Source organism: Carcharodon carcharias, chromosome 2 (genome assembly GCF_017639515.1).
Source record: "Carcharodon carcharias isolate sCarCar2 chromosome 2, sCarCar2.pri, whole genome shotgun sequence".
Taxonomy (NCBI): Eukaryota; Metazoa; Chordata; class Chondrichthyes; order Lamniformes; family Lamnidae; genus Carcharodon; species Carcharodon carcharias.
Genome location: NC_054468.1, coordinates 161,166,947 through 161,192,571, shown reverse-complemented (window position 1 = coordinate 161,192,571; position 25,625 = coordinate 161,166,947). Strand labels below are relative to the sequence as shown.

Here is a 25,625-nt window from a genome sequence, read left to right as displayed (position 1 = left end):
ATATTAGTTTCATAGAATATTAATTAACCTGGGCTAGCAATCCAGTGAAGTACTGAGTGCTACATTGTCAGAGGAGATTTTTTCTGGATGATACATTAAACTGAGGCCCCATCTCCTCTCTCAGTTGGACATAAAAGATCCCATAGCATTGTTTCAAAGAAAATCAGGGGAGTTATCCCCAGTGAACTGACCAATGTTCATCTTTTAATCATCTTCACAAAAACAGATCACCTAGTCATTATCACATTGCTATTGGAGGTAGCTTGCTATTTGCAAAATTCCTCCATTATCACACCTCAGAAAATACAGCATTGGCTGTAAAGTGTTTTGGGACATTCTAAAAGGTGTTGTATAGATGCAAGTCTTTCTTTTTCCTTTTCCTTATTTAGTGCCTTTAATATTGTAAAAATGCCCAAAGGCACTTCACAGGAACATTATCAGATAAATCTTGACACTGAGCTACATAAATAAATATTAGGACAGGTTAGCAAAAGCATTGTCAAAGAGCTAAGTTTTAAGGAACAGCTAAAAGAGATTTGCAGAAAGGCAGAGAGGGTTAGAGAGGAAATTCCAGAGCTGAAGGCCCAGGCATGGTCCCTACTGGTAAAATGATGAAAATCATGTGTGCACAGAGGATGGAATACATATAAATATACGGATTAGGAGCAGGAGTAGGCCAATCAGCCCCTCTAGCCTGCTCTGCCATTCAATAGGATCATGGCTGATCTAATTGTAGCATCCTGCCTACTGCCGATAACATTTCACCCACTTGTTTATCAAGGATCTATCTACCTCTGCTTTAAAAATATTCAAAGACTCTGCTTCCACCACCTTTTGAGGAAATGAGTTCCAAAGACTCAGAACCTTCAGAGAGAAAAAAATTCTCCTCATCTCTGTCTTAAATGAGCGACCCCTTATTTTTAAACAGTGACTCATAGTTCTAGATTCTTCCACAAGAGGAAAGATCCTCTCCATATCCACCCTGTCAAGACGCCTCAGGATCTTATATGTTTCAATCAAGTTGCCTCTTGCTATTCTAAACTCCAGCGGATACAAGCCTAACCTGTGCAACCTTTCCTCAGAAAACAACCAGTCCAGTCCAGGTATTAGTCAAGTGAATCTTCTCTGAACTGCTTCTAATGCATTTACAACTTTCCTTAAATAAATAGACCAATACTGTACACAATGCTCTAGGTGTGTTCTTGCTGATGTCCTGTACAACTGAAGCATACCTCCTTATCTTTATATTCAGTTCCCCTCACAATAAACAATAACATTCTATTTGCTTTCCTAATTACTTGCCAAATGTGCATACTAGCCTTTTGCGATTCATGCACCAGGATGCCCAGATCCCTCTGTATCTCAGAGCTCTGCATCTCTCACCATTTAGATAATATATTTCTTTGTCAGTCTTCCTGCCAAATGGACAATTTCACATTTTCCCACATTATACTCCATTTGCCAGCTCTTTGCCCACTCACTTAACCTATCTATATCCCTTTGTAGCCTCCTTGTGTCCTCTTCACAGCTTACTTTCCCACCTATCTTTGTGTCATCAGCAAACTTAGCAACCATACCTTCGGTCGTTCAATCCAAGTCATTTATATAAATTGCAAAAAGTTGAGGTTCTTGTGGCACACCACTCATTACAACATGCTAACCAGAAAAAGACCCATTTATGCCTACTCTCTGTCCAGAATTTTGGCGTCGGGCATCAGTGCGGATGGGGGAGTGTGGGACAATATGGTGAAAAGGCCAAAAATTGGTTTTGCACTGGCATGAAAACACAGCAGGATCACCTGATGGTGTCTGCCATGGCAGAATGCAAATCCTGCTGGAGGCTGACGTGAACCCGATTTGCATCACGGTAATGGGATGCAAAGCGATGCCCAACTGGAATCATCCCCCCATACCGGATTTACCGTTACACCAGCAGGAAAACACACCAGCCCAGAACACGTCTGGACAGCTGTGACGTGCAGAAGCCGGGACTTACCATTATGGCCTTGCTCAGATGGCGAACATCTGAGGGGCAGAAGATGCTGGAGCCCTACAGCTACTGGACCCTGGAGGAACACGTGCATCACATGTACTGGGTGGATTCTCATGGACATGGCTCTGCCACAAAGTAGCTCACGGAAGCTGGGGGGGTTGCATTGATGCTTTTGGTCTGCTTCGGAACTTCGCAGTCTTGGCCATGGGCTTATTCGGCAATGGGGGGAGAGGAAGGTCCAGCTGTGAGTGGGAAAAGAAGGTGTCCTGGGGAGGGGGTTTGGAGTGGAAACTCTAGCTATAGCTGGGAGAGGAAGGTGTACCGAGGTGGGGTGGGGGTGAGGTTCAGAGGGGGTTGATGAAGGTTTTTGGTGGGGTGTGAAGTTGTTAGGGTGGGGATGAAGGTGTCATGGGTGTGAGGTTGGGGGGAGCAAAGGTGTGGGTGAGGGTAGATTGGTAGTGGTATGAGGGACAGCGAGGGTGGTGGGTAAGGACCTGGAGGCAGACACGGACCCTGGGGGTGGGAATGAGGAGGTCAGGGAGGTCAATCTGAATGGGAGTGAAATTTTCAGGAAGGTAGGGAATGTGCTCGCTCACCTGGACATCCTGGAAAGACAAGGGTTTGGGTTGGTAGGTGATGGTGGGGAGGTGGAAGGTGATGCCAGGATGGTCAACATTGATGGGAGAAAAGGACATGGGTGGCTGGGGGAGGGTAAACGATGGGAGAGCTGATCAAAAACTTGACTGCAACCATGGCTGTGGAAATAGAAAGTGAGCGGAGCCTCGAGTTGGACGAGCACAGGTGCTGCTTGGGATTGCAGTCAGTGTGTGGGCAGAGATGCAGGTCAGCTCAGATGGACAACTGAAAGAGAACCCCTGCATGCAGCATTGAAAATGCTCAGGGCGGTAAGATGAGTGTGATGGATGAAGGCTGTGCGTGTGTGGGAGAGTGCTTGCACAAGGCTCCGAAAGGCCCTGCCCCACACACGCTTCTCCCTCCAGAATCACTCATTTTTCAGCTGTGTGCAGCTAAACTGCTAGTGGTGGGTGGATGCAGTGGGAAGGGTTGCAAAGCCTGTCAGTGAAGCTAAAAGACAACATTGCACATTATTCAGTGAAAGTGAATATATTTTCAGATTATAAAGTGGCAAAATACGTTCGTCTGTGTGACTACTTGTCATCAGAATTTCTTAACATTTCTGGGCCTATCATTTCTTCTAGGTGCTGCCCTGACATCTGCAGCAGGGGTGAAGACAGCCTGTGCAATGGTTTGCCCTGTTGCCTCTGATGACTTTGGCTTGGGTCCTCTCGAGAGCCGAGGCCTTGAGGGCTCCGGCTTGTTTTGGCTGTCCTCCTGTGGGCCAGCTACTCTCTCTGTGGTGACAGAGGATGAGGCTGAGGGGGGTCAAAGGCAGAGTGGACTCAGAGGGAGAGGACAGCTTCCAAGATTCCTGACTGGATGACCGAGGGATGTGTAGCTGCTGCTCCTCCTCTCTTCAGGTGTCCAAGGGCCCCGGCCTGGCTCCTTGAGGGGAAGGGGCACCTGGAGAGACATTGACATGCCCCGTTTCTCTCTCACATTACTACTGCAGGAACTCATCCACGGCTACCGTGATGGAGTGCAGTTCTGCGCACATCTCTGCGTTCTGCTGGACCAGGGTCTCCAAAGCATCCGCCATCCTTCTCATGGACATGTGGGCACAACTTCATCAGAGAACAGGCAGATCCACTCCTCCGACTTGCATGCCACTCTGTTGAGGGCTTCCAACAGCTCTGTGTGGTGTTCTTCAACCTTCTGCTGACTCCACGATGAGTTGGAAGGCCCAATCCAGAGGCTCATCATCTGACTCTGACCTCATTGATGCTTCTTTCCCAGCAGTCTTCCAAGTTCCTGGGAGTTTGGATGAACCTGTCTCCTGCTGCTCTGGACATGTGTCCGTGCAGTGACCACCAGGTTGTGAACCCAAGCCTGCTCTAGATCTAGGTCCCACCAAGGCGTGTGTCTCTGCATTGGTGCAGGGTGTGGGTAAGTGCTGTGATGAGTCTTCCAGGTTGTTTATTTCCAGCTGTTCAATGGAGGAGGAGCCCTCTTGGCTGGAGGCGGGCATGTGGATGGAGCTGAGGGCCTGGCTTGGCAGAGCTCCCTGTGAACCACAGTAGAGATAATTATTGCATGACAGTGGAGTCAAAATCAGGAGAGACAGCACTCACAGTTGCATTGAGTTATGATACAGGATCCTCATGTGAGTGTTCACCACCAACCGCACCATTGCCGCAGGCAGGGTCCATGTCCTCACCAGTCAGTGCGATGGCATGCTCCTCATAGTGAGTGGGGGCTTAATATGGGTCTCTCCACCCTGGTCTGGGACCGCTCTCTGCTGTTGTGAGCCAGCTTCTCCTGCATGAAAACAGATGGAGAGTGTGTGAGCAGGACACATGGCACTGCATGTAGTGTTGAGCAGAGCCATGGACGGGCTGAGGACTGGAGCTCCAGAGGATATGAGCCTGATGGAGATGTGAGCGTGTGTGTGAGAGTTAGTGGTGTTGTCCCTTGAGTTGTGAGATCCCTGTGGATGTGTGATGGGTTTGTGGGAGTGTGAGTTGAGAGTAATGAGGTGGTTGGCTTATCCTGATGGAACAGATGGGACCATTCATCCTCTTCCTGCACTGAATGGCTGACCTCCTCTGTGCTCTGGTGGTGCTGACTGCCGCTGCCTCTACTGCAATTGACACTGGTGGATATCTTGTGCCCAAGGCGTGGATACAGCACATTGTGGTGTCCTTCCACTGCACCCAGCAGGCACCCCAGAGAGGCATCAATAAATTCGGGGGCTGCCGTCTTCTTTGCTTTTGGGCCATCTGTTGCCTGGAGCAGTCCTGGTCTGAAGACGTGAAGTAAGCTGTGCTCTGGTGTACTTTAAATATGGCGCTCAGAACGGGGAAGCACTTAGGTCATGGTGTGACAGGCAAATCCAAGGTTGCCCGCCAGTGATCTGGAGTCTTTCCTGTGAATGCATTATTAATGAGATGGGATGCGTTGGGAATGAAATGATAGGCGCGAAAAGCCGCCATTGCAACCCGCAGATAAAACGACTTTATTGACACTTATCACACGTTGTGCAAATCTGGGACAATTCCACCCTCTGCTTCCTGTTAGCTAGCCAATCTTCTATCCGTGCCAATATGTTGCCCCTTACACCATGAGCTTTTATTTGCTGCATTAACCTTTGATGTGGCACCCTTACAACTGCCTTCTGGTACAGTACATTGACCAATTCCCCTTTATCCAAAGCACATGTGACTCCTTCAAAGAACTCCAATAAATCGGTTGAACATGATTTCCCTTTCACCCCTTGACGGTCAATGGCATTACCATCACTGAATCCCCCATTATCAACATCCTGGGGGTTACCATTGACCAGAAACTGAACTGGATTAGCCATATAAATACTGTGGTTACAAGAGCAGGTCAGAGACTTGGAATCATGCGATGAGTAACTCACCTCCTGAATCCCCAGAGCCTGACCACAAGACACAAGTCAGGAGTGTGATGGAATACTTCCCACTTGCCTGGATGAGTGCAGCTCCTAGAACACTGAAGAAGCTTGAAACCATCCAGGACAAAGCAGCCCGCTTGACTGGCACCACATCCACAAACATTCGCTCCGTCCACCACTGATGCACAGTAGCAGCAGTGTGTACCTTCTACAAGATGCACTGCAGGAATTCACCAAGGCTTCTTAGACAGCACCTTCCAAACCCACAATCACTACCACCTAGAAGGACAAGGGCAGCAGATAGATGGGAACACCATCACCCTCCAAGTCACTTACCATCCTGACTTAGAAATATATCACTGTTCCTTCATTGTCGCTGGGTTAAAATCCTGGAACTCCCTTCCTAACAGCACTGCGGGTGTACCTACACCACATGTACTGCAATGGTTCAAGAAGGCAGCTCGCCACCACCTTCTCAAGGGCAACTAGGGATGGGCAATGAATGCTGGCCTAACCAGTGAAGCCCACATCCTGTAAATGAATAAAAAAAAGGAATGTAACAATCTCAGATGGTTGTAGGTTTGGAGGAGGTTAAAGAAATACCAAGGGGCAACAACATTTTGAAACATCAGGAATAATCGTAGAATCATACAGTCTGTCAGCAAAAAAGGAGGCCATTCAGCCAGTTATGCATGTACCACTTCTTTGAAAGAGTTGTTTGATTTAGCCCCAGACCCACCTTTTTCCCCCTACCCTGCAAATTAGTCCTCTTCATGCCTTATTGCCTTTTGACATTTATTATGGAATCTGATTTCATTACACAATGAGCTCATGTGTTCATTATTTTATCACAGGATAAGGAGGAGGAGCAGCAGCAATATCCTCTGATTCTTTTGTGAATTATTTTAAATCAGTTATCTCTGGTTACTAACCCACTTGCCAGAGGAAATAGTTTCCTCCTGCTTGCTTTATGAAAATCTTGCACAGTTTGAATACCTCTATTTGGTCTCCATTTAACCTTCAATGCTCTAGTGAGGACAATCATAAGAACAAAATAACATAAGAACTAGGAGCAGGAGTAGGCAATTCGGCCCCTCGAGCCTGCCCCACCATTCAACATGATCATGGCTGATCTCATTTTGGCCTCAACTCATTTCTCGCCCTCTCCCCATAACCTTTCAACCCTTTACTAATTAAAAATCTATCTCTTCCTTAAATTTATTCAGCGTCCTGACATCCACTGCACTCTGAGGTAGTGAATTCCAGAGATCCATGACCCTTTGAGAAAAGTAATTCCTCCTCTTCTCTGATTTAAATCTGCCACCTCTTAGCCTAAAACTATGGCCTATCATTCTAGAATGCCCCTCAAGGGGAAACATTCGCTTCACGTCTACTTTGTCTATCCCCTTTAGCATCTTATATACCTCAATTAGATCTCCTCTCATCCTTCTAAACTCCAGCGAGTATAGGCCTAAACTGCTCAATCTCTCCTCATAAGACAAGCCCATCTCTGGGATCAGTCTAGTGAACTTCCTCTGAACTGCCTCCAGTGCAACTACATCCTGCCTCAAGTAAAGGGACCAAAGCTGTGCACAGTACTCCAGGTGTGGTCTCACCAATGCCTTGTACAGTTGCAACAACACTTCCCCATTTTTATACTCTATTCCTTTAGCAATAAATGCCAAAATTCCATTTGCCTTCCTTATTACCTGCTGTATCTGCATACCAGCTTTCAGCGATTCATGCACGAGGACAACCAGATCCCTCTGCACTGAAGCATTCTGAAGTTTCTCTCCATTTGAATAACAAGTCACCTTTTTATTCTTCGCTAATCTCTCTACATATTTAAACTCCCTCATCTCTGATATCATCCTGGTAAACCTAGAAATATAAAAATCTCACAATAGGAGGGCACACATTAAAACATTACGCAGGATTCTCAAAATAATCAGGCAATTGAACAAGTGATTGAGAGAACGGCGTTGGAAGGATTGTCACATGTTTGTCAAGCATTGAGAGAAGATTTGAAAGAGTAGATGATTACACAGGAGAGACAGTCTCCATATGAGACAAATTGGAATCAATGCCCTCACACTGAGATTAGATAAAATGTGAGGGTGAGCTCCTGGGGTGGGCGGTGAGGTGGGGAGGTGCAGTGGGTGATTTGCACAGCAACTTCCAGTGACTGCACATGCAAATTTAAATCCAGAAATTGCTGATCGATATGTCCTGCTCCTCCTGGAATTAAATGATACCGGTTTCCCGCTATCTGACTTACTGTCAAAACACATGGAACAATGTTAATTTTCTGTACTTGCCTGATACATACGCATTTGTCAGGAAAGGTTAAGGCTTGCTTATTCCAGTGAAGTACCCTTTTAATGGGATGATAACTTTTCAGTATTGCCAAAATAACACTATGGCACTAAAAAATAAATTAAGCAAATGTGGAGTCTCATTCTTTCAGATTTTAATTATTGATGGCATTTAATAACAGAAAAAATATAGTTTTTTACTTTTTCTTTCCATCTCTTTTATCTCTCTATCTCTTAATACACCTTTTTTCCCTCTCTTTATTCCACTTTTGATACCTGATTTGACATTTAATTCATCATTTTGGCTGACACTTCCTTGTTCAGACTCTGCACTGGTCATTAACAATTCTTCAGTCTAATGGTTTAAGGAGACACAGTTGCTTGCCTTGTTTACACAGGTCCCAGATGTTGTGTAGTAGGCACTTTTTGTTTGTCTGATATAAATTTGCTGTGCAAGAGCCCATAGAACACTTTAGGGAAAACAAGCCATTGATTTTCTGGCTGAGGTTATATAAGTAAGAACAGAACTAGGTGAGTACAGTCACACCCAGCTGGACAATGGTGGGGAGTTATTGGGGGAGGATAGCGTGATCAACCATGTTGCAGGCTGCAGACGGGTCAGGATGGATAAGGAGGGATAGCTTCCCACTGTCACAGTCACACAAGATGTCATTTGTGACTTTTGATAGGGGTTATTTCAGTACTGCAGTGGGGAGGAAACTTGATTGGAGGGATTCAAACATGGAGTTATGGGAAAGGTGGGCACTGATCTGGGAGGCAACATGTTCAAACGCTTCATTGTCTAGCACTCAGTGCCAAAAACACCAGCATTTAGGGCTTATAAAATTTATATAATGATCCATGAAATTGCCATAGGCATCAAGTCCAATTTTGACACACGTCCACAGATGTTGGTGAGGAGGACTTTGTGGGGGGTGACTGGGCAGTGTGTGCCTTTGATGTATCTAGTGCTTAAGCTGATGTCATGTGGCCCATTTGGTCTTACTCCAATTTGACTTTTCTGTAGCCTTTTGATACAACAATGTGGCTTGCTAGTACATCTTTGTGGGCAATTAACAGTCAATGGTGTTGCTGTGGGTCTGGAGTCACATGTAGGCCAGAGCAGGTAAGGTCAGCAGATTTCCTTCCCTAAAGGACATTAGTGAATCGGATAGGTTTTTATGACAAACCAGTAGTTTCATGATCATCATTGCTGAGACTGGATTTTTATTCTAGGTTGATCCCACTGCTGCAGTGGGACCTGAACTCATGTCTCCAGAACATTAGTCCAGGCCTCTGGATTATGAGCCAGTAACATTATCATCATGCTACCGATATTTTACTATGCTAAAATAGTACGATGTTAAAGTAGCTGACAAGAAACAAAACAGAAAATTCCTTCAAAAATAGTCAAAAACCAGCTCTAGCTCAGTGCAGTTAATGTTGATGTTTGATTCTGTATATCTTCGTATGCCTTCTCGTCAACGTCCAGCAACTTCAGATGCTTGTCTATAATTGTTGAGAATGATGAACAGTGTTAATGAGATGGAAGCATCTGAAAAATGTGGTGTTTGACATGATGGTCATTTTTGCTTCATTTGCATTGCTAGCAAAATGAGGGCATAAAGAGGAACAGGCAGAAATCAATTACAAAGGAACTCTTCTCAGATTCTTGGTCAAGTCTGCCCAATTTACAGGTATGGATAAGGCAGATCTGGTCAGAAAAATCCAAGAGTCCTGACCGATAAACATTTGGGCACTGGCAACCCAAGTCTTTGTCGGTACAAATGAACAGGATACAGTTAACATAAAATCATGTGCTCTGTTAATATTCCCTCTCCCTCTCTTTAGAAGAGGATGAAAGAGTATAAGAGAGCAGAAATTAATAAAAAATAGGTTTCATTAATGCAGACTGGTCCTCATAACTAAAGCCTTTCCCTACAGCAGCTCAACTCTCAGCACAATGAAGGCCTGATAATGAGTTTTGCCTCTGGGCAATGAGGTTTGGCTAAATTTAAAGGAACTTGTAATCTATTCGAGTTCATATTCATACAATTTCATTTCTTATTCTATGACTGTTAAGAGCTACTGAATTTCTAATCATTTCTAAAAAGGAATCCTTCCAGAATGCTTTCAAGAAAGAAATAGAATATATTTTCCTTGAACATGGTTGCAAATACTCTTGCCATCTAAAAAATCCTTCCAACCATTAAAATGATTTGCCAAATACATTAATTCTATTTAACCCATGCGCAAATGTGCATCGGTGCATCTTGACACGGAGGGATGTAAGCATGTCAAAGCGATGGTCATAAATTGGACAGAAAGTGGAGATCAAATAAAACTGCGTGGTCTGACAAGAGTGTGACATGCATTCACTGCTATAATCTGGATCATTGTCAATGCATAATTTCACAAAGAGAACAGAAGCAGGGCCAAGCCAGAATGGACTTTACCTGCTATTTTATGTCAATTATGTTCTAATACCTCTCAGGTCTCCGATACTGTATCTCCTTTATATGGATTTGATGGCACTGGTGATCTGAAGCATTTAAAATAAAGAAACCAAAGAAAGTCTGGGCACTCTGAAAGACAGGTACTGTAGAATCATCGAGTCATAATGGCACAGAAGGAGGCCATTCAACCTATCGAGTCTATGCTAGCTCTCTCTAGAACAAACCCTTTCCCCCACTCTATTTTGCTAGGTTATTTCCCTCAAGTGCCTATCCAATTTCCTTTCCAAATCATTGATCATCTCTGTTTCTACCATCCTTGTAGGCAGCAATATTCTTTGTTACAAATTTCTGAATTTAATTAATTTATTCAACACTCTGGCCAGGAAATTGGATAGGGTCTATAAATGAGTACAGGGATCATGATGCTGAATTACACTGCGTCTGTTGCTTCTGATGCAGGAACACACAAATTTAATGCTGCCTGCTAATTTAACTGATTGCCTGTCTGGCGTCATCAGTAAATTTGGAAATATTGCAATTGGTCCCCACATCCAAATCATTTAAATAGAATGTGAACCGCTGTGGACCTAGCACTGATCCTTGCATTACCCCACTAGCAACAGCCTGCCATCCTGAAAATGATCTGTTTAATCCTACTCTCTGCTTTCTGTCTGATAACTAGGTGTCAATCCATATTAGTATATTTCCCCAAATCCCATGCACTCTAATTTTATTTTCTAACTGCCTGTGTGGGGCCTTACCAAAAGCCTTCTGAAAATCCAAATAAAGCACATACACTGGTTCTGCTTTCTCAATGCTACAAGAAACATTCTCAAAAAACTCCAACAAGTTATCAAACATGATTTCCCTTTCATAAGTGTAATTAGGGAAGCAAAAAGAATGTTATCATTTATTGCGAGGGGAAGTAAATGCAAGAGTAGGGAGGTTATGTTTCAGTTATATAGGGCATCGGTGAGACCACTTCTGGAGTACTGTGTACAGTAGTGGTCTCCTTATTTAAGGAAGGATGTAAATGCATTGGAGGCAGTTCAGAGAATGTTTGCTAGACTAATACCTGGAGTGGATGGGTTGTCTCATGAGGAAAGGCTAAGCTTGTATCTGCTGGAGTTTAGAAGAGTAGAAGAGTAAGAGGCGACTTAATTGAAACATATAAGATCCTGAGGGAACTTCACAGGGTGGATGTGGAAAGGATGTTTTCTCTTGTGGGAGAATCCAGAACCAGGGGTCACTTTTTAAAAATAAGCAGCTGCCCTTTTAAGACTGAGATGAGGAGAATTTTTTTTTCTCTCAGAGGGTCGTGAGGCTTTGGAACTCCCTTCCTGAAAAGATGGAAAGGCAGAATCTTTGAGTATTTTTAAGGCAGAGGTGGATAGATTTTTGATAAGCAAGGGGGCTATTGGGGGTAGGCAGGAATGTGGAGATGAGCTTAAAAGCAGCTCAGCATATGATCTTATTGAATGGTGGAGCAGGCTGAAAGGGTCAAGTGGCCTACTCCTGCTCTGAATTCGTAAGTTTGTATATTCATAAATCCATGTTGACTCTTTGACTCTACCCAATTTTACCATTCTTTTCTAAATGCCCAGTGATCACATCCTTCATAATAGATTCTAACATTTTCCCTACAACTGATGTCGGACTAACAGGTCTGCAGTTCTCCATTCCCCCTCTTCCTCCCTTCTTAAATAGTGATGTTACATTTGCTACTTTCCAGTCCACAGGCACCTTTCCAGAATCTAAAGGAATTCTGAAAGATGACTGCCAATGCATCTGCTATCTCTCTCGCAACCTCCTTCAGCACTTCAGGGTGAAGCTTATCTGATCCAGGGGATTTATCAATTCAGTTAATTTTTCAAATACTACCTCTTTACTAATACTAATTTCTTTTAGTTCTTCAGTTTCACAAGTCCCCCAGTTAACGAGCATTTCTGGGAGATTTTCTGAATCTTCTTCCGTGAAGTTTCTCCACCATTTCCCTGTTCGCCACTATAAATTCTCCTGTCCCCATCTGTCATGCACACACACTTGACCTAGTGTTACGATCCCAGCTGATGTTACTAGTGGACAAGCCAATCTCAGGGTGGAGCCCGGCTTGGTAGATCCTAGTTTTCATTTTTTGTTTAGATACGTGGAGTGTGGCTACTGAACAGAGTCATGGGAGTCAGCTGATGAATTTTTAACAAAAGAATAAAACATTTACTAAAAAGAAAAGATTAACTATTACAATACTTCTTCACCCACCACTATATCTTCACAGATATATACTAATTTGTAAGGATAAGACAAGTTACAAAACCTATCTTATACTCCAATGTTCACAGTAAGTACATAATCCATGCAAACCAATAGGTGACCTGTGGGCAGACACACCAGACTCTGAAACCAACTGCAGAATCATCCCAGATTCCCAGATTTGCACTAAGTGCAGTAGTGGGTGGGTAAAACGACCTTTTACCCACCAGCCACAATGGCGGGTTTTCACGCCTTATCGTCTCAAACCTGCCACATTACTTATGCATTCCCAGGAAACACGTCGTTTCAATGATGGGCAGGCTCCAATTTGCCTGCTATGCCGTCACCTCGCAGCTTCGTCTCGCCAGGCACCACATTTAAAGTACATCCGCACTCTATGCTTCCAGCCCAAGGCTGCAGCAAAGAAGACATGGCCCCATGCAGCCAGGGCATGGCAACCATCTCATCACTCTAAACTCACACACTCAAGCGCATCACACATTCATTGGCACCTCATTCGCTGCCAGCTCAAGGGGCATCACCACTCATTCTCACACACATACCATCACATCTCCATCTGGCCTCAACTCCTCTGGAGACTGCCCCCTCAGCCCTACCATCTTGAGACCACTTGCACAGATCAACATGTGCCCCCATACACACCCTGGGATACCCTCCTTCCCCAGTACAGACCTCGTCCTGCAGCCTCTTCCCTTACCTGAGCCACTTCTACCCCTTCCCCAAGCAAGACCTAGTCCGGCAGCCATTGAAAAGCCACCCACATATGATTGATCTGGTAGGTAGAGACCTGCCAATGAGCTCCCTAAATGTGATTTGATCCTGCCTATGAAGCCTGGCGCTGATGACTGTGAGCACTGACTGAAGCAAGTTAGGCAAACAAACATTCAAGTTCCAAGGGAAAATGCAGCCCGCCAAGTGTACATCTTATAGATGCTGTTGTGAAACATGTCGGTGTGATTTCCTGCCTATGTGGGCGGATGATCCAGTGGCGCTGCGTGGCGTGGCGGGGCAGGGGGGTGGGGGAGTGAGTCCAGTGGGCTGGCCTTATAATATGCTGATGTATTACAATGAGATTCTTGGCATCTAAAGGCGGGAAACATGGCCCGCCATTGGTGGGTAGAGCGGATGATTGCAAACTGGTTTCATGATGTCGTAAAACAAATTTTTGGCCTTCTAGCCATATTGCCCGCTCACGCCACCGAACACGCCCGATGTCAGCAGGCACAGAAAATCCCGGCCCAAGTGACAGATGCCACTCCAAACCGATACTTCGGAACTCTCATCAACTTCTCCCTACCCCGGACACTTGTCACACCATGAGCCAACCTGTCTCACTGAACCCCATCTGTCACATGGGGATTTCCAATCTCCGCTCTCGAAGAACTCGCTTTGGAATCTTTCCCCAAACCGCGCTTTCACTCAAATGCCTTCTGCAAGGGTCCACCTCCAGGGTTTCAAGCTCTCCTTCTGATGTTTCTCTCCCCTGGATCACCATGTGCATTCAAGTTTCCTTCCACGCACTCTCTCTCACTGACTCAGCCATGTCAACAGAACACCATTGCTTCACATGCCCACATTAAAGAGTTACTGACCTTCAGTTGTCTGGAACTTCCAGCTTCTCTCAAACCTATATTACTTTAAATTTGCTTCCTGCAGCTTTTCTTCTTTTTAAGCTTGAAGCTTGGAGCCTTCCTCTCTGCTCCTTACTGTCACTTCCACAGAACAAGACCTTTTCCAGACTCCTGTTCTTCCTTTGACCAGAAGGTCTTCTTGGTACCATTCCTTTCTGTCTCACCCCTTAGCCTTGGGCCTTTCAGTTCTTTTGGGAAATCTGTTCTCTCTGCAGTTCCATCTCCCAGTGTCCAGTCTCTCTGGAATCCTAGCTTCAGCTTCAGTTTGGGACTTGCTATCTGTCTCTCTGCTGCCTAGTCTCTATGGCAGCTCCTTCCAACTGAACTCAAACTGCTTTTGGTTTTAGCTTTCTGTATCTGTGTGCGTGTGTGTGTGTGTGTGTGTGTTGGGGCCACCCTCTTTGGACTCTTGTACTAGGCAACAGCACAGTTTTTTTCCTACTCTTGTATGCTTTAACTCTTCTTCAAGAGTCATAAAAATCTAATTAGAAATGCAGGTATACAAACAGAGCTTCAGACCTGCTGTCTCCATTCAAAAATGAAACTAGATCCCAGGTTTCACCTTTTAACCCACAAATGAAAAAGATATAAACTGAACTTAAACTTAAAGATGTACCTTATTCCTAATACACAAATACAAACATAACTTACTTAAACTATCCCTATTTCCATGTCATGTGGCATTAATTTGGGCTAAGTATGTGAGAATAAATAACCTTTATTTTAAACTCACAAAACTAGAACTAGAACACACGGATTAGGTTTGCATGTGGCTTTTTAATCCCTTTTCTTGTGTATTCCTGGAAAGGAAAAGCATACATGTCTTTTGTCCAGAATCTGCTTTTTTTCAACTCAGAGCATTTCCACATTCTGAGATATGACTCAACAGGAAATGATTTCTGCTAGATGTGGTAATCAGTCTGTCTGAAGTAAGTCTTGACATCTTTTGAGGTGTGACATTACGTTTTCTCTCGTCTAGTCAGTCAAGTATAATCCACATAGGAATTTTCCAGCAAGTGGTTCCCTTACATTCTCATCTAGCTTTTGCTTGTAGGTCTTTTTAAAAAACACATGTCCTACTTAAAAAGTTCAATGTGTCCATAAGTAATTTGGGGCTGTGATCTGCTGCCATGACATAGTCAGTATATTATTTTTCCAGAAACCATTTATTTAAACTATTTACAAATCTTCATGGGATGACATGGTTCTATGAACACTTTGTCATGCTCTTTTGGGGCTGCTTTGTCATCTGACCTTGATGTCATGTCTACATCATCATTAACATTATTGTTTCATTCACATAACTATTAACTCTTTGATCTACAAAGAGTGACTTGCAAATCTGGTACAAAGTGGGCAATGACGTTGCAGTCATCATTTTTTATTTATTTGTTCAAAGACCAGCCGACTCACTCCCTGTAGAGTACTGAAACTTTAGCCAAGTGTAGGAAAACTCTAAAACTGCATACAATTGCATGACAGGCCAGAAGAAATAAGTCAGCAACATAACCAGTAATGCATGATCTGCTTAAGAAGTGCTGAAGGGAGGTCCCCCATTCTGTCTATTGTTATGTCCAGCAGTGTGGGGAGAGGACAGGGCATGGAGAGTTTGAAAGTGGCAGCACTGGCATCAAATCAGCATTGCACACTGATTGGCATCATCATCTTGCTGCTCTGCAAGTTGCTGGTGGTTGTTTGCCACATGTGCACAAACACCTGTACCAAGATGATATCCTACACATATCCCATTGGAAGCAGATGCATGGGTCTCACATCCCATTTTCAATCTGTATGTAGTCATGCAAAGCCTAAAGAAAGGGTGCTCCTTGTCCCAATTTAACTCCTGCAGTGTCTTCAGCAAAACAAATTTCAGAGTTTTGTAAATTACAAACAGATGCTACAGACTGAACATAGTTTATTATATTTTAAAATTGTGCTGATAAGTTCAGAAACATGTAGCAGGGAAATCGAGCTTAATAATCCAAAATTAAACTAAATAGCAGCTTGTCAAATTATTATTGCTATTTATATTTTTCCATTGGGCAGCACAATGACAGGATCCAGCTAGAGCCAATGCAAAACATTCATGTTAGTTCTTGTGGGAATTGAAAAAGGTCTGGAGATTTGTTAAAAATCAAAATACTGCAGATGCTGGAAATCTGAAGCAAAAACAAAAATTGCTGGAAAAACTCAGCAGGTCTGACAGCATCTGTGGGGAGGAAGATAGAGTTAACATTTCGAGTACGTAAGACTCTTCATCAGGACTAACATCCTCTTTAGTTCTGAAGAGTCATACGGACTTGAAACTCGAAACATTAACACTGTCTTCCTCCCCACAGATGCTGTCAGACCTGCTGAGTGTTTCCAGCTATTTTTGCTTTTGCTGGAGATTTGTTAGTGTGCCAAGAATTAAGCTTGGAGCCTTTCTATAGTCTAGTGTATGTTCCAACAAGTCTTGTTGAAGTACGTTAACCCTGCATACATGAAATGGTTTTCCAGGAGACAGAACTATCTGAGATGCAGCTCCACAGGTAGGCCTTGTGTAAAATTTCACTGTTAGTTTTCCATGCAGGTCTAATGGATAAGTATGGAATGCTGTGGTTCATGTTTGATATAAAAAGACTCCCAGTATTAGTTACACATGATCAGAAAGAATATAAATGCATATTCCAGCAATAGCTACACAAGAATCAAATGTTTTGGTCTAGCACAAAAAAATATCCATTACCATCTACAATTGTATTTGTTGAATAAACTAGATGTACTGGGATAGCAGAAGCTTTAGGGTTTTAGAATGCAAAAAAATTCCTTCATCAGGTAAATTTACATATACTAAATAAAACAGCTTCCAATTCATTATTACCCATTTTACACACTCACATAATGTCAAAATTAATGACCCCCAACTGTTTAATAAATAGAGTTAAACTGAGCAATTTAGAGAACTACAAAAGAAACAACTGACCAATTGGTGTCCTTGATGTGAATTCAGGATCAAAGTGGAACGTGTCCTCTGGTCTTCCAACAGCTGGTTTGAATGGTGGTTTAATTTCTTTCCTGTATAATTTCTGTTGGGAAAGAATTTATTTCAGTGACTCATATCTAAATAAGATAAATTCTAGCTTCCTCTGTTCTTAGGGCAATGGTTAATGCTTTTACATTAAATTTCTGTCTGTGCCATTTTAGCATTCACCAACCATTGCAGTAAAATAATGCATAGAGAAACCTAAACCTTTATGTTTTATAGCAAATTATGGTGCATTATAATCCTCACTTTCCATTCTCTTATGTTGAATATTTGCTATAAATTTGTGGCAAAAATGTAAGTGGTGCCGTATTACAATAGAGCAAGATAATATCAGATCCGACATTAACACCATCTTCATTATGATTTCATCTATTTCATTGCACTCAGCACATCTTCTGTGTAAGAGGAGGAAACCTTGAAAATGAAATTTGATTGAAATAAATGGTAGATTGCATAGAGGATAAAAGATGGCAGTTAGTGGAGATCTTAAGGTGTTTTGACATTGAAGTCTTGTGCTATTGCTATGTTGGGCATGTGATCGGTCTCCATGTACTACTCTTCTTTTGTCAGATGGCTCAGTTCTGTTATTCTTTTTCCTTTATTCTTTCATGGGACGTGGGTGTTGCTGGAAAGGTGTTGCCTATCTGTAATTACCCTTGAATTGAGTGGCTTACTGGGCCATTTCAGAGGGTAGTTAAGAGTTAACCATATTGCTGTGGGTTTGAAGTCACATGTAGGCCAGACCAGGTCAGGATGGAAGATTTCCTTCCTGAAAGGACATTAGTGAACCAGATGGATTTTTATGACAATTATTGATAGGACAAGATTCTCCCCCCATTGGGGGGAGATTGAAGTGCGGGTGGGCAGAGGTGCGCCTCCGGTCGGCACCCCCGATCAGTTGCGTGCCGCCATTTTACGTGGCTGGGCCAATTAAGGCCTGCCCAGCATGACATTCTCATAGAGGCGCTACGTGCTCCCTGTGCGGGCGGGGGGGAGGGGGTGTGGTGTCGGGGTGGTGGGGGAATCCCTAAACCCGAGAGTGCGCTCTTTCATGCATGCGCACGAAAGAGCGCACTCATCTCCCTGAGGCTAAGTGCTGCCTCAGGGAGATTATCTCTACCGTACAAATTATTAAAAATAGAAAAAAAAAATCCCTAACATTTCCCCTCATGTGACACTGTCACATGAGTTGGGACATGTCCATAACTTTTTAAAAACTTTAATAACATTTTTAAAAACCTACATGAAACCTCATCCCGCCCGTGGATGAGGTTTCATGCTTTTTCTAATTCCCGCCAAGGCTCCTGGCCTGCCTGCCAACCTTAAGGTTGGACGGGCACGTCCATTAATCAGTTTAATTCTGATTCTGCTGAGCCCTCACCTACCTGAAAATTTAAATGGGGTGTGATGACATCTGCCCGACATCACCGTGCATCATTTTACGCGTCGGCGAGCGGGCCCTGCCTCCTGCTCACCAACGGGAAAATCCTGCCCATAGTTGTCATGGTCACCATTACTGAATCTAGCTTTATATTACAGAAATATTGATTGAATTTAAATTCCACCAGCTGCTATGGTGAGATTTGAACCCATATCCCCAGAACATTGGCTTGGGCTTCTGGATTGCCAGTCCAGTGACATTACTCCTATATCACTATCTCTCCTCAATGTGGTGGATCTAATTGTTGGATGTTAGAGCAGTTGGAAAGCATTTTTAGGATTGCTGCCATAGTTTCTTTCACTTCTGCGTAATTCAATGCTCAGAATTGGCCATACTGTGCAGAGGTAAAGGCAATTCTGGTAGATCCACATTACCACAACTGACCTGAACTGAGAGTTGAGAAGGTTCTGGAAAAAAGTGCACCATTGTGTAGAAGATTGCATGGGTGGAATGCTGCTTATGTGGAAGTTGCTGCCTGTGGGCAATCGGCTAAATCCTTGAAAGAAAGGGACTGGAATTCTACCCGAAGAATAGCCAAGCTTGAAAGAACTGTGTGGCTAAAATTGGTGCCATGCAGGTATAGTAGATTGTCTAGAAGATCTGTGAGATCAATCTTTAGTATATCTCCTATTCTTTGCACAATTTATGGTTTGTACCAACCGTGATTTGCCTGTTAGTTTATGTTGGTATTGATTCAGTTTAAATTAAAAGTTGTAAAAAATGAAATCTTGTTTGGTAATTTCATCATTTGAGCATCGTTCATTAAATTTGGTTAAGTTGATTTATGGATCCCAAGGGGATTGTAAGAATGGGCAGCAGAGTTTTGGATGACCTCGAATTTATGGAAGGTAGAATTGCTGAGGTAAGTCACTTTATTAGTACAGATATAGTGACCAAGCCATCCATGAAAAAGGCACAAATTAAATTGGAGATGGTACATGATAAAGCAATTGTCTTTGGAAAGTCAGTCCCAATCATGATATTATTGTATCCCTTTAACAAAACCTAGCATCTTTAATCAGAATGTTAAAGAAGTGTTAATGGCATCAGGTAGTAGGAATTTGAAAGAAAAAAAGCAAATAGTCTTAAAGCTGTATTGATAATTTGTTCATCTCTCTTGTCACAGATTTAAAATTCTACTAAAGGATGCATGGTTAGTTGATGATGAGTATACAAAGCTCATTGAAGAGAAAAATGTGATATATGCAAAATGTATCAGAGGACACCATCATGGATGTTGTAAGTCTCCCATTAGCACAAGACTTTAATGAAATAGTAGCTATGGGTTTAAAGGTGTGGGACAAGGATAGAAACATTTTCATTTCACTTGTTATAGACATGGCAACAAGATTCATATGTCTTCAGTAATATATGGTAAATAGGAAAGAGTGGTTGTAGATAAAATCATGGAAAAATGGATTCGGATAGGACTGGGGGCATCGGATAAATTCCTATCTGATAATGGGAGGGGTTTGTTGGGGGAAAGAATTTGCCAATGACAAATTTATAGAGACATGAGAGAATATGAACATTGTAATGATGAACACTGCAGGTGAAAGTCCCTTCAGTAATGGGAATTGTGAAAGAAATCACACAGTGATTGATGAGATACCCGTGGTGGTGGTGTTCCTATGCATATGCTGCGCTTGTCTTTCTAGGTGGTAGAGATTGCAGGTTTGGAAGGTGCTGTCTAAAGAGCCTTGGTGATTGCTGCAGTGCATCTTGCATCAGTGGTGAGAGGGAGTGAATGTTTAAGATGGTGGACAGGGTGCCAATCAAGCTAGCTGCTTTGCTCTGGATGCTGCTGAGCTTCCTGAGTGTTGTTTGAGCTGCACTCATCCCGACAAGTGGAGAGTATTCCATCAACTCCTGAATTGTGCCTTGTACGTGGTGGACAGGCTCTGGGGAAACAGGGCGCGAGTTACTCACCACAAAATTCCCAGACTCTGACCTCACAGAATCACAGAATTGTTAGTGTAGAAGGAGGTCATTCAGCCCATCGTGACTTCATCGGCTCTCTGAGAATTTTAACTTAGTGCCAATCTCCTGCCTTTTCCCCATAACCCCGTACAGTTTCACTTTAAATAATCATCCAGTGCCCTCTTGAATGCTTCAATTGAACCTGCTTCTATCACACTTCCAGGCAGTGCATTCCAAACCATAATTACTCAATATGTGAATAAGTTTTCTCTCACCTGACATTTGCTTTTTTTGCAAAATACTTTAAAACTGTGCCCTCTGGTTCTCGGTCCATTTATGGGTGGGAAAAGTTTCTCCCTATCTACTCTGTCCAGACCCTTCATGATTTTGAAAACTTCTATCATGTCTCCTCTTAGTCTTCTCCTCTCCAAGGAAAACAGTCCTAACTTCTCCAATATTTCCTCATAACTGAAGTATCTCATCCCTGGAACCATTTTTGTAAACCTCTTCTGCACCCTGTCCACTGCGTTCTGTTCCTTCCTATAGTGTGGTACCCAGAACTATGCACAATACTCCAGCTGAGGTCTAACCAGTGTCTTAAATAAGTTCATCATAACCTCCCTGCTCTTGTATTCTATGCCCCTATTAGTGAAGTCTAGGATACTGTATGCTTTAGTAACAACTCTCTCTACCTGTCCTACCTCCTTTAATCACTTATGTAGATATATACCCAGGTCTCTCTGCTCCTGCACACCCTTTAGAATAGTATCCTTTATTTTATACTATCACTCCATGTTCTTTGTGCCAAAGTGTATTACCTCGCACCTCTCCGCACTGAGCTTCATCTGCCACCTATCTGCCCACTCCACCAATGTATCAATGTCCTTTTGAAGTTCTATACTGTCCTCCTCACAGTTTACAATTCTCCTAAGTTTTGTGTCATCCGCAAACTTTGAAACTGTCCCCTGCACACCAAGATCTAAGTCTTTATATAAATCAGGAAAAGCAAGGGTGCCAATACCAATCCTTGGGGAACTCCATTACAAATCTTCTTCCAGTCAAAAAATACCCATTAATCAGTACTCTCTGTTTCCGATATCTTAGCCAACTTTGTATCCACGTTGCTACTGTCCCTTTTACTCCATGACCGATAACTTTCTTCACAAGTGTGTCGTGTGGCATCTTACTGAATGCCTTCTGGAAGTCCACAGACACCACATCAACAGCCTTGCCTTCATCAACCATCTCTGTCACCTCTTCAAAAAGCTGTAGCAAGTTAGTTAGACACGATTTTTCTTTAACAAATCCATTCCGATTCTTCCAAATCAATCCACGTGTTTCCACATTAATTCTATCCTGAATAATTGTTTCTAGAAGTTTCCCCACACACCAAAGTTAAACTGACTGGTCTGTAGTTGCAGGGCAGATCTTTATAAACTTCTTTAAACAAGGGCATAATGTTTGCAATTCTCCAGTCCTCTGGCACCTCCCCCGAATTCAGGGAATATTGAACGATTATTGCCAGTGCCTCTGTAATTCTCACTGTCACTTCCCTTAATATTCTTGGATGCATCTCATCCGGTCCCAGTGCCTTATCAACTTTAAGTACTAACAGCTTATTCAAAATGTCCTTCTTATCAATTTTAAATCCTTCTAGTGGCTGCGTTTCCTCCTGTGTCACCATGGCCTGGGCAGCATCTGCCTTGTAGGTAAAGACAGATGCAAAGTGCCATACCTGTTGCCTCTATGTGTAAAACTTCTTTTTGGTCCCTAGTCGGCTCCTCCTTTTACCATCCTTTTACGATTGATGTGCTTATAGAATACTCTGGGATTTCCTTTTATGTTAGCTGCCAGTCTTTTTTCATAATCCCGCTTTGTTTCTTGTATTAGCTTTTTCACATTCCTTCTGAATCTTCTGCATTCAGCTTGGTTCTCAATTGTATTTGCATCCTGACACTTGTCTTAAGAACACTTTTCCTTCTTTAACTTAATTTCTATCTCCTTTATCATGCAGGGAGTTCTGGATTTGTTTGTCCTACCCTTCCCTTTTGAGGGAACATACCTTGACCGTGCCCAAACCATCTCCTTTTTGAAGGTAGCCCATTGTTCAGCTACTGTTTTTCACACCAACCTTTGGTTCCAGTCTATGCGGCCCAGTTCCATTCTTGCCCCATTGAAGTTCGCTCTCCACCAGTTGATTATTCTTACTCTGAATTGACCAATGTCATTTGCCACCGTCATCCTAAACCTTATAATACAATGATCACTGTCTCCTAAATGTTCCCCCAATGTCACTTGATCTACTTGGCTCATCCCATTCCCAAGAACGAGGTCTAGCAGTGCCTCCTTTCTTGTTGAACTGGACACATACTGCTGTAGGAAATTCTCCTGAACACAATCGAGGAACACTTGTCCTTCACTGCCTCTTTCACTACCACTATCCCAGTCTATATATGGATATTTAAAGTCCCCCATTATAACTACTCTATGATGTTTATACCTCTCTGTAATTTCCTTGTTCCTCTATATTCTTCCTACCAGCTGCTGGTTGATATAGTACACTGAACAATGTATTTATTCCCTTCTTATTCCTTAGCTCTAGCCAAATTGATTCTGTCCTTGAATCCTCTGACACATCTTCTTTCTTCAATGTTACAATAGCCTTCTTAACTCGTCCTTTTTTCCCTTTTCTATCTTTTCTGAACACCTTGTAACCAAGAATATTTAACACCCAAGTCTGCCCTTACTTAAGCCAGGTCTCCATTATCACCTCAACATCACAATCCCACAAGGCAATCTGTGCCCGTAACTCCCCAATTTTATCAACTATGCTCTGTGCATTCGCATACATGCAGTATAACGCTGATTTAGACTTTGTTACTCTTACTCCGACTCCATCTTTTAACTTACTGTTCTCTGTTTTAGTGCTATCTGCCTCTCCCAACATTCTGTGCACCCTGGTATTACTTTCTAATATTCTCTCCATTCCCACACCCCTGGTCTTGTAGCCACAGTATTTATGTGGCTGGTCCAGTTCAGTTTCAGGTCAATGGTAACCCCCAGGATGTTGATAGTGGGGGATTCAGTGATGGTGATGCCACTGAATCTCAAGCGGAGAAGATTAGATTCTCCTTTGTTGGAGATTATCATAGCCTGGCAATTGTGTAGCATGAACGTTACTTGTCACTTATTGGCCCAAGCTTGAATGTTCTGTAGGTCTTGCTGCATATGAATATATGTTTCGGTATCTGAGCTTTCATGAGTGGTGCTGAGCATTGTGCAATCATTAGCAGACATCTCATGTCTGTCCTTATGATGGAGGGAAGGTCATTGATGAAGCAGCTAAAGATAGTTGGGCCGAAGTCACTACCCTGAGGAATTCCTGCAGTGATGTCCTGGGACTGAGACTATTGGCCTCCAAAAGCCACAACTACCTTCCTTTGTGCTAGGTTTGACACCAACCTACAGAAAATTTTCTCCATGTTTCTCATTGATTCAGTTTTGTTCCTAGATGCTACACTCAGTCAAATGCTGCCTTGACGTCAAGGGCAGTCGCTCTCACCTCGCTTCCTGAGTTCAGCCCTTTTATCCATGTCTGCAGAAAAGCTGTTATAGGTGATTATTTGAATAGAGACAATATGCAAGGATAGGGGAAAAGGCAGGGAAATGGCACTAGGTCATAGTGCTCATTTGGAGAGCCGGTGCAGACATGATAGGCTGAATGGCCTCCTTCTCTGCCATTAAGATTCTGTGATTCTGTGCTTCTGTGAGGGGTCAAATGGCCCTGGCAGAACTCAAACTGAACACTGCCATGCAGGCCATTGCTGTGTGAATGCCACTTAATAGCACTGCTGATGACACCTTCTATCACTTTGTTAATGACTAAGAGTAGACTGATGAGGCAGTAATTGGCCATATTGGATTTGTTCTGTTTTTTAGTGTACAGGACATACCTGGGCAATTTTCCACATTGCCAGGTAGATGCCAGTGTTGTGGCTGTACTGGAACAGCTTGGCTAGGGGCGTGGCTAGTTCTGGGCCACAAGTCTTCAGTACTATTGCTGGAATGTTGTCAGAGCCCATAGCCTTTGTAGTATCCAGTGCCTTCAACCATTTCTTGCTTTGACTTGGAATGAAGACTGGCATTTGTGATGCTGGGGATCTCAGGAAGAGGCTGAATATGGTTGCAAATGCTTCAGCCTTGCCTTTTGTGCTGATTTTCTGGGCTCCCCCATCATTGAGGATGGGGGTAGTTGTCCTTTGGTTAGTTGTTGTCCACTACTATTCATAACTGGGTGGCAGGACTGCAGGGTTTTGATCAGATCTGTTGGGTGTGGAATCGCTTGGCTCTGCCTATTGCTTGCTGCTCCCACTGTTTGGCAGGGAGGTTTCTAGCCATGCATTTTTAGCCATGCATAGTGCTGCTCCTGGCATGCTGTCTTGCACCTGTCAGTGAACCAGGATTGATCCCCTAGCTTGCTGGTTATGACAGAGTGGGTTACAGATTGTGGCTGAATGCAATTCTTCTGTTGCAGTTGGCCCACAGCACCTTATGGATGCCCAGTTTTGAGCTGTTAGATCTCTTCTGAATCTATTCCATTTTACACAATGGTTAGGCCATACATGATGGAGTGTATCCCCATTGTGAGGTCAGGATTTAGTCTCTGCAAGGACTATGGGGTGGTCACTCCTACCAATATTGTCATGGACAGATGCATCTGCGACAGGTAGATTGGTGAGTAAGAGGTCCTGTATGTTTTCCCCTCCTGTTGGTTCCCTCACCACCTGCCGCAGGATCGGTCTGGCAGCTAAGTCTTTCAGGTTTTGGCCAGCTCAGTCAGTAGTGAGCCACTGTTGGTGATGAACATGGAAGTGCCCCACTCAGAGCACATTCTGTGCCCTGGCCATCCTCAGTGCTTCTGGGTGGTGTTCAATATGGAGGAGTGCTTATTCATCAGCTGATGGAGGGCATAGGTGGTAATCAACAGGAGGTTTCTTTGCCCACGTTCAACCTGATGCCACAAGATTTTTTGGGGTTTGGAGTCAATGTTGAGATCTCCCAGGCAACTCCCTCC

At 43.4% G+C, this 25,625-nt stretch overlaps 1 protein-coding gene across 1 annotated transcript in view; it reads right to left on the bottom strand.

The window, feature by feature from the left end:
- Positions 1-25,625, bottom strand: part of rps6ka2 (ribosomal protein S6 kinase, polypeptide 2) — a 240,953-nt gene that overhangs the window by 81,802 nt on the left and 133,526 nt on the right. Inside the window, exon 11 of the mRNA XM_041206960.1 lies at positions 17,128-17,230. Within this exon, the coding sequence (XP_041062894.1) occupies positions 17,128-17,230 (103 nt within the window). The remainder of the gene's footprint in view (positions 1-17,127; positions 17,231-25,625) is intronic.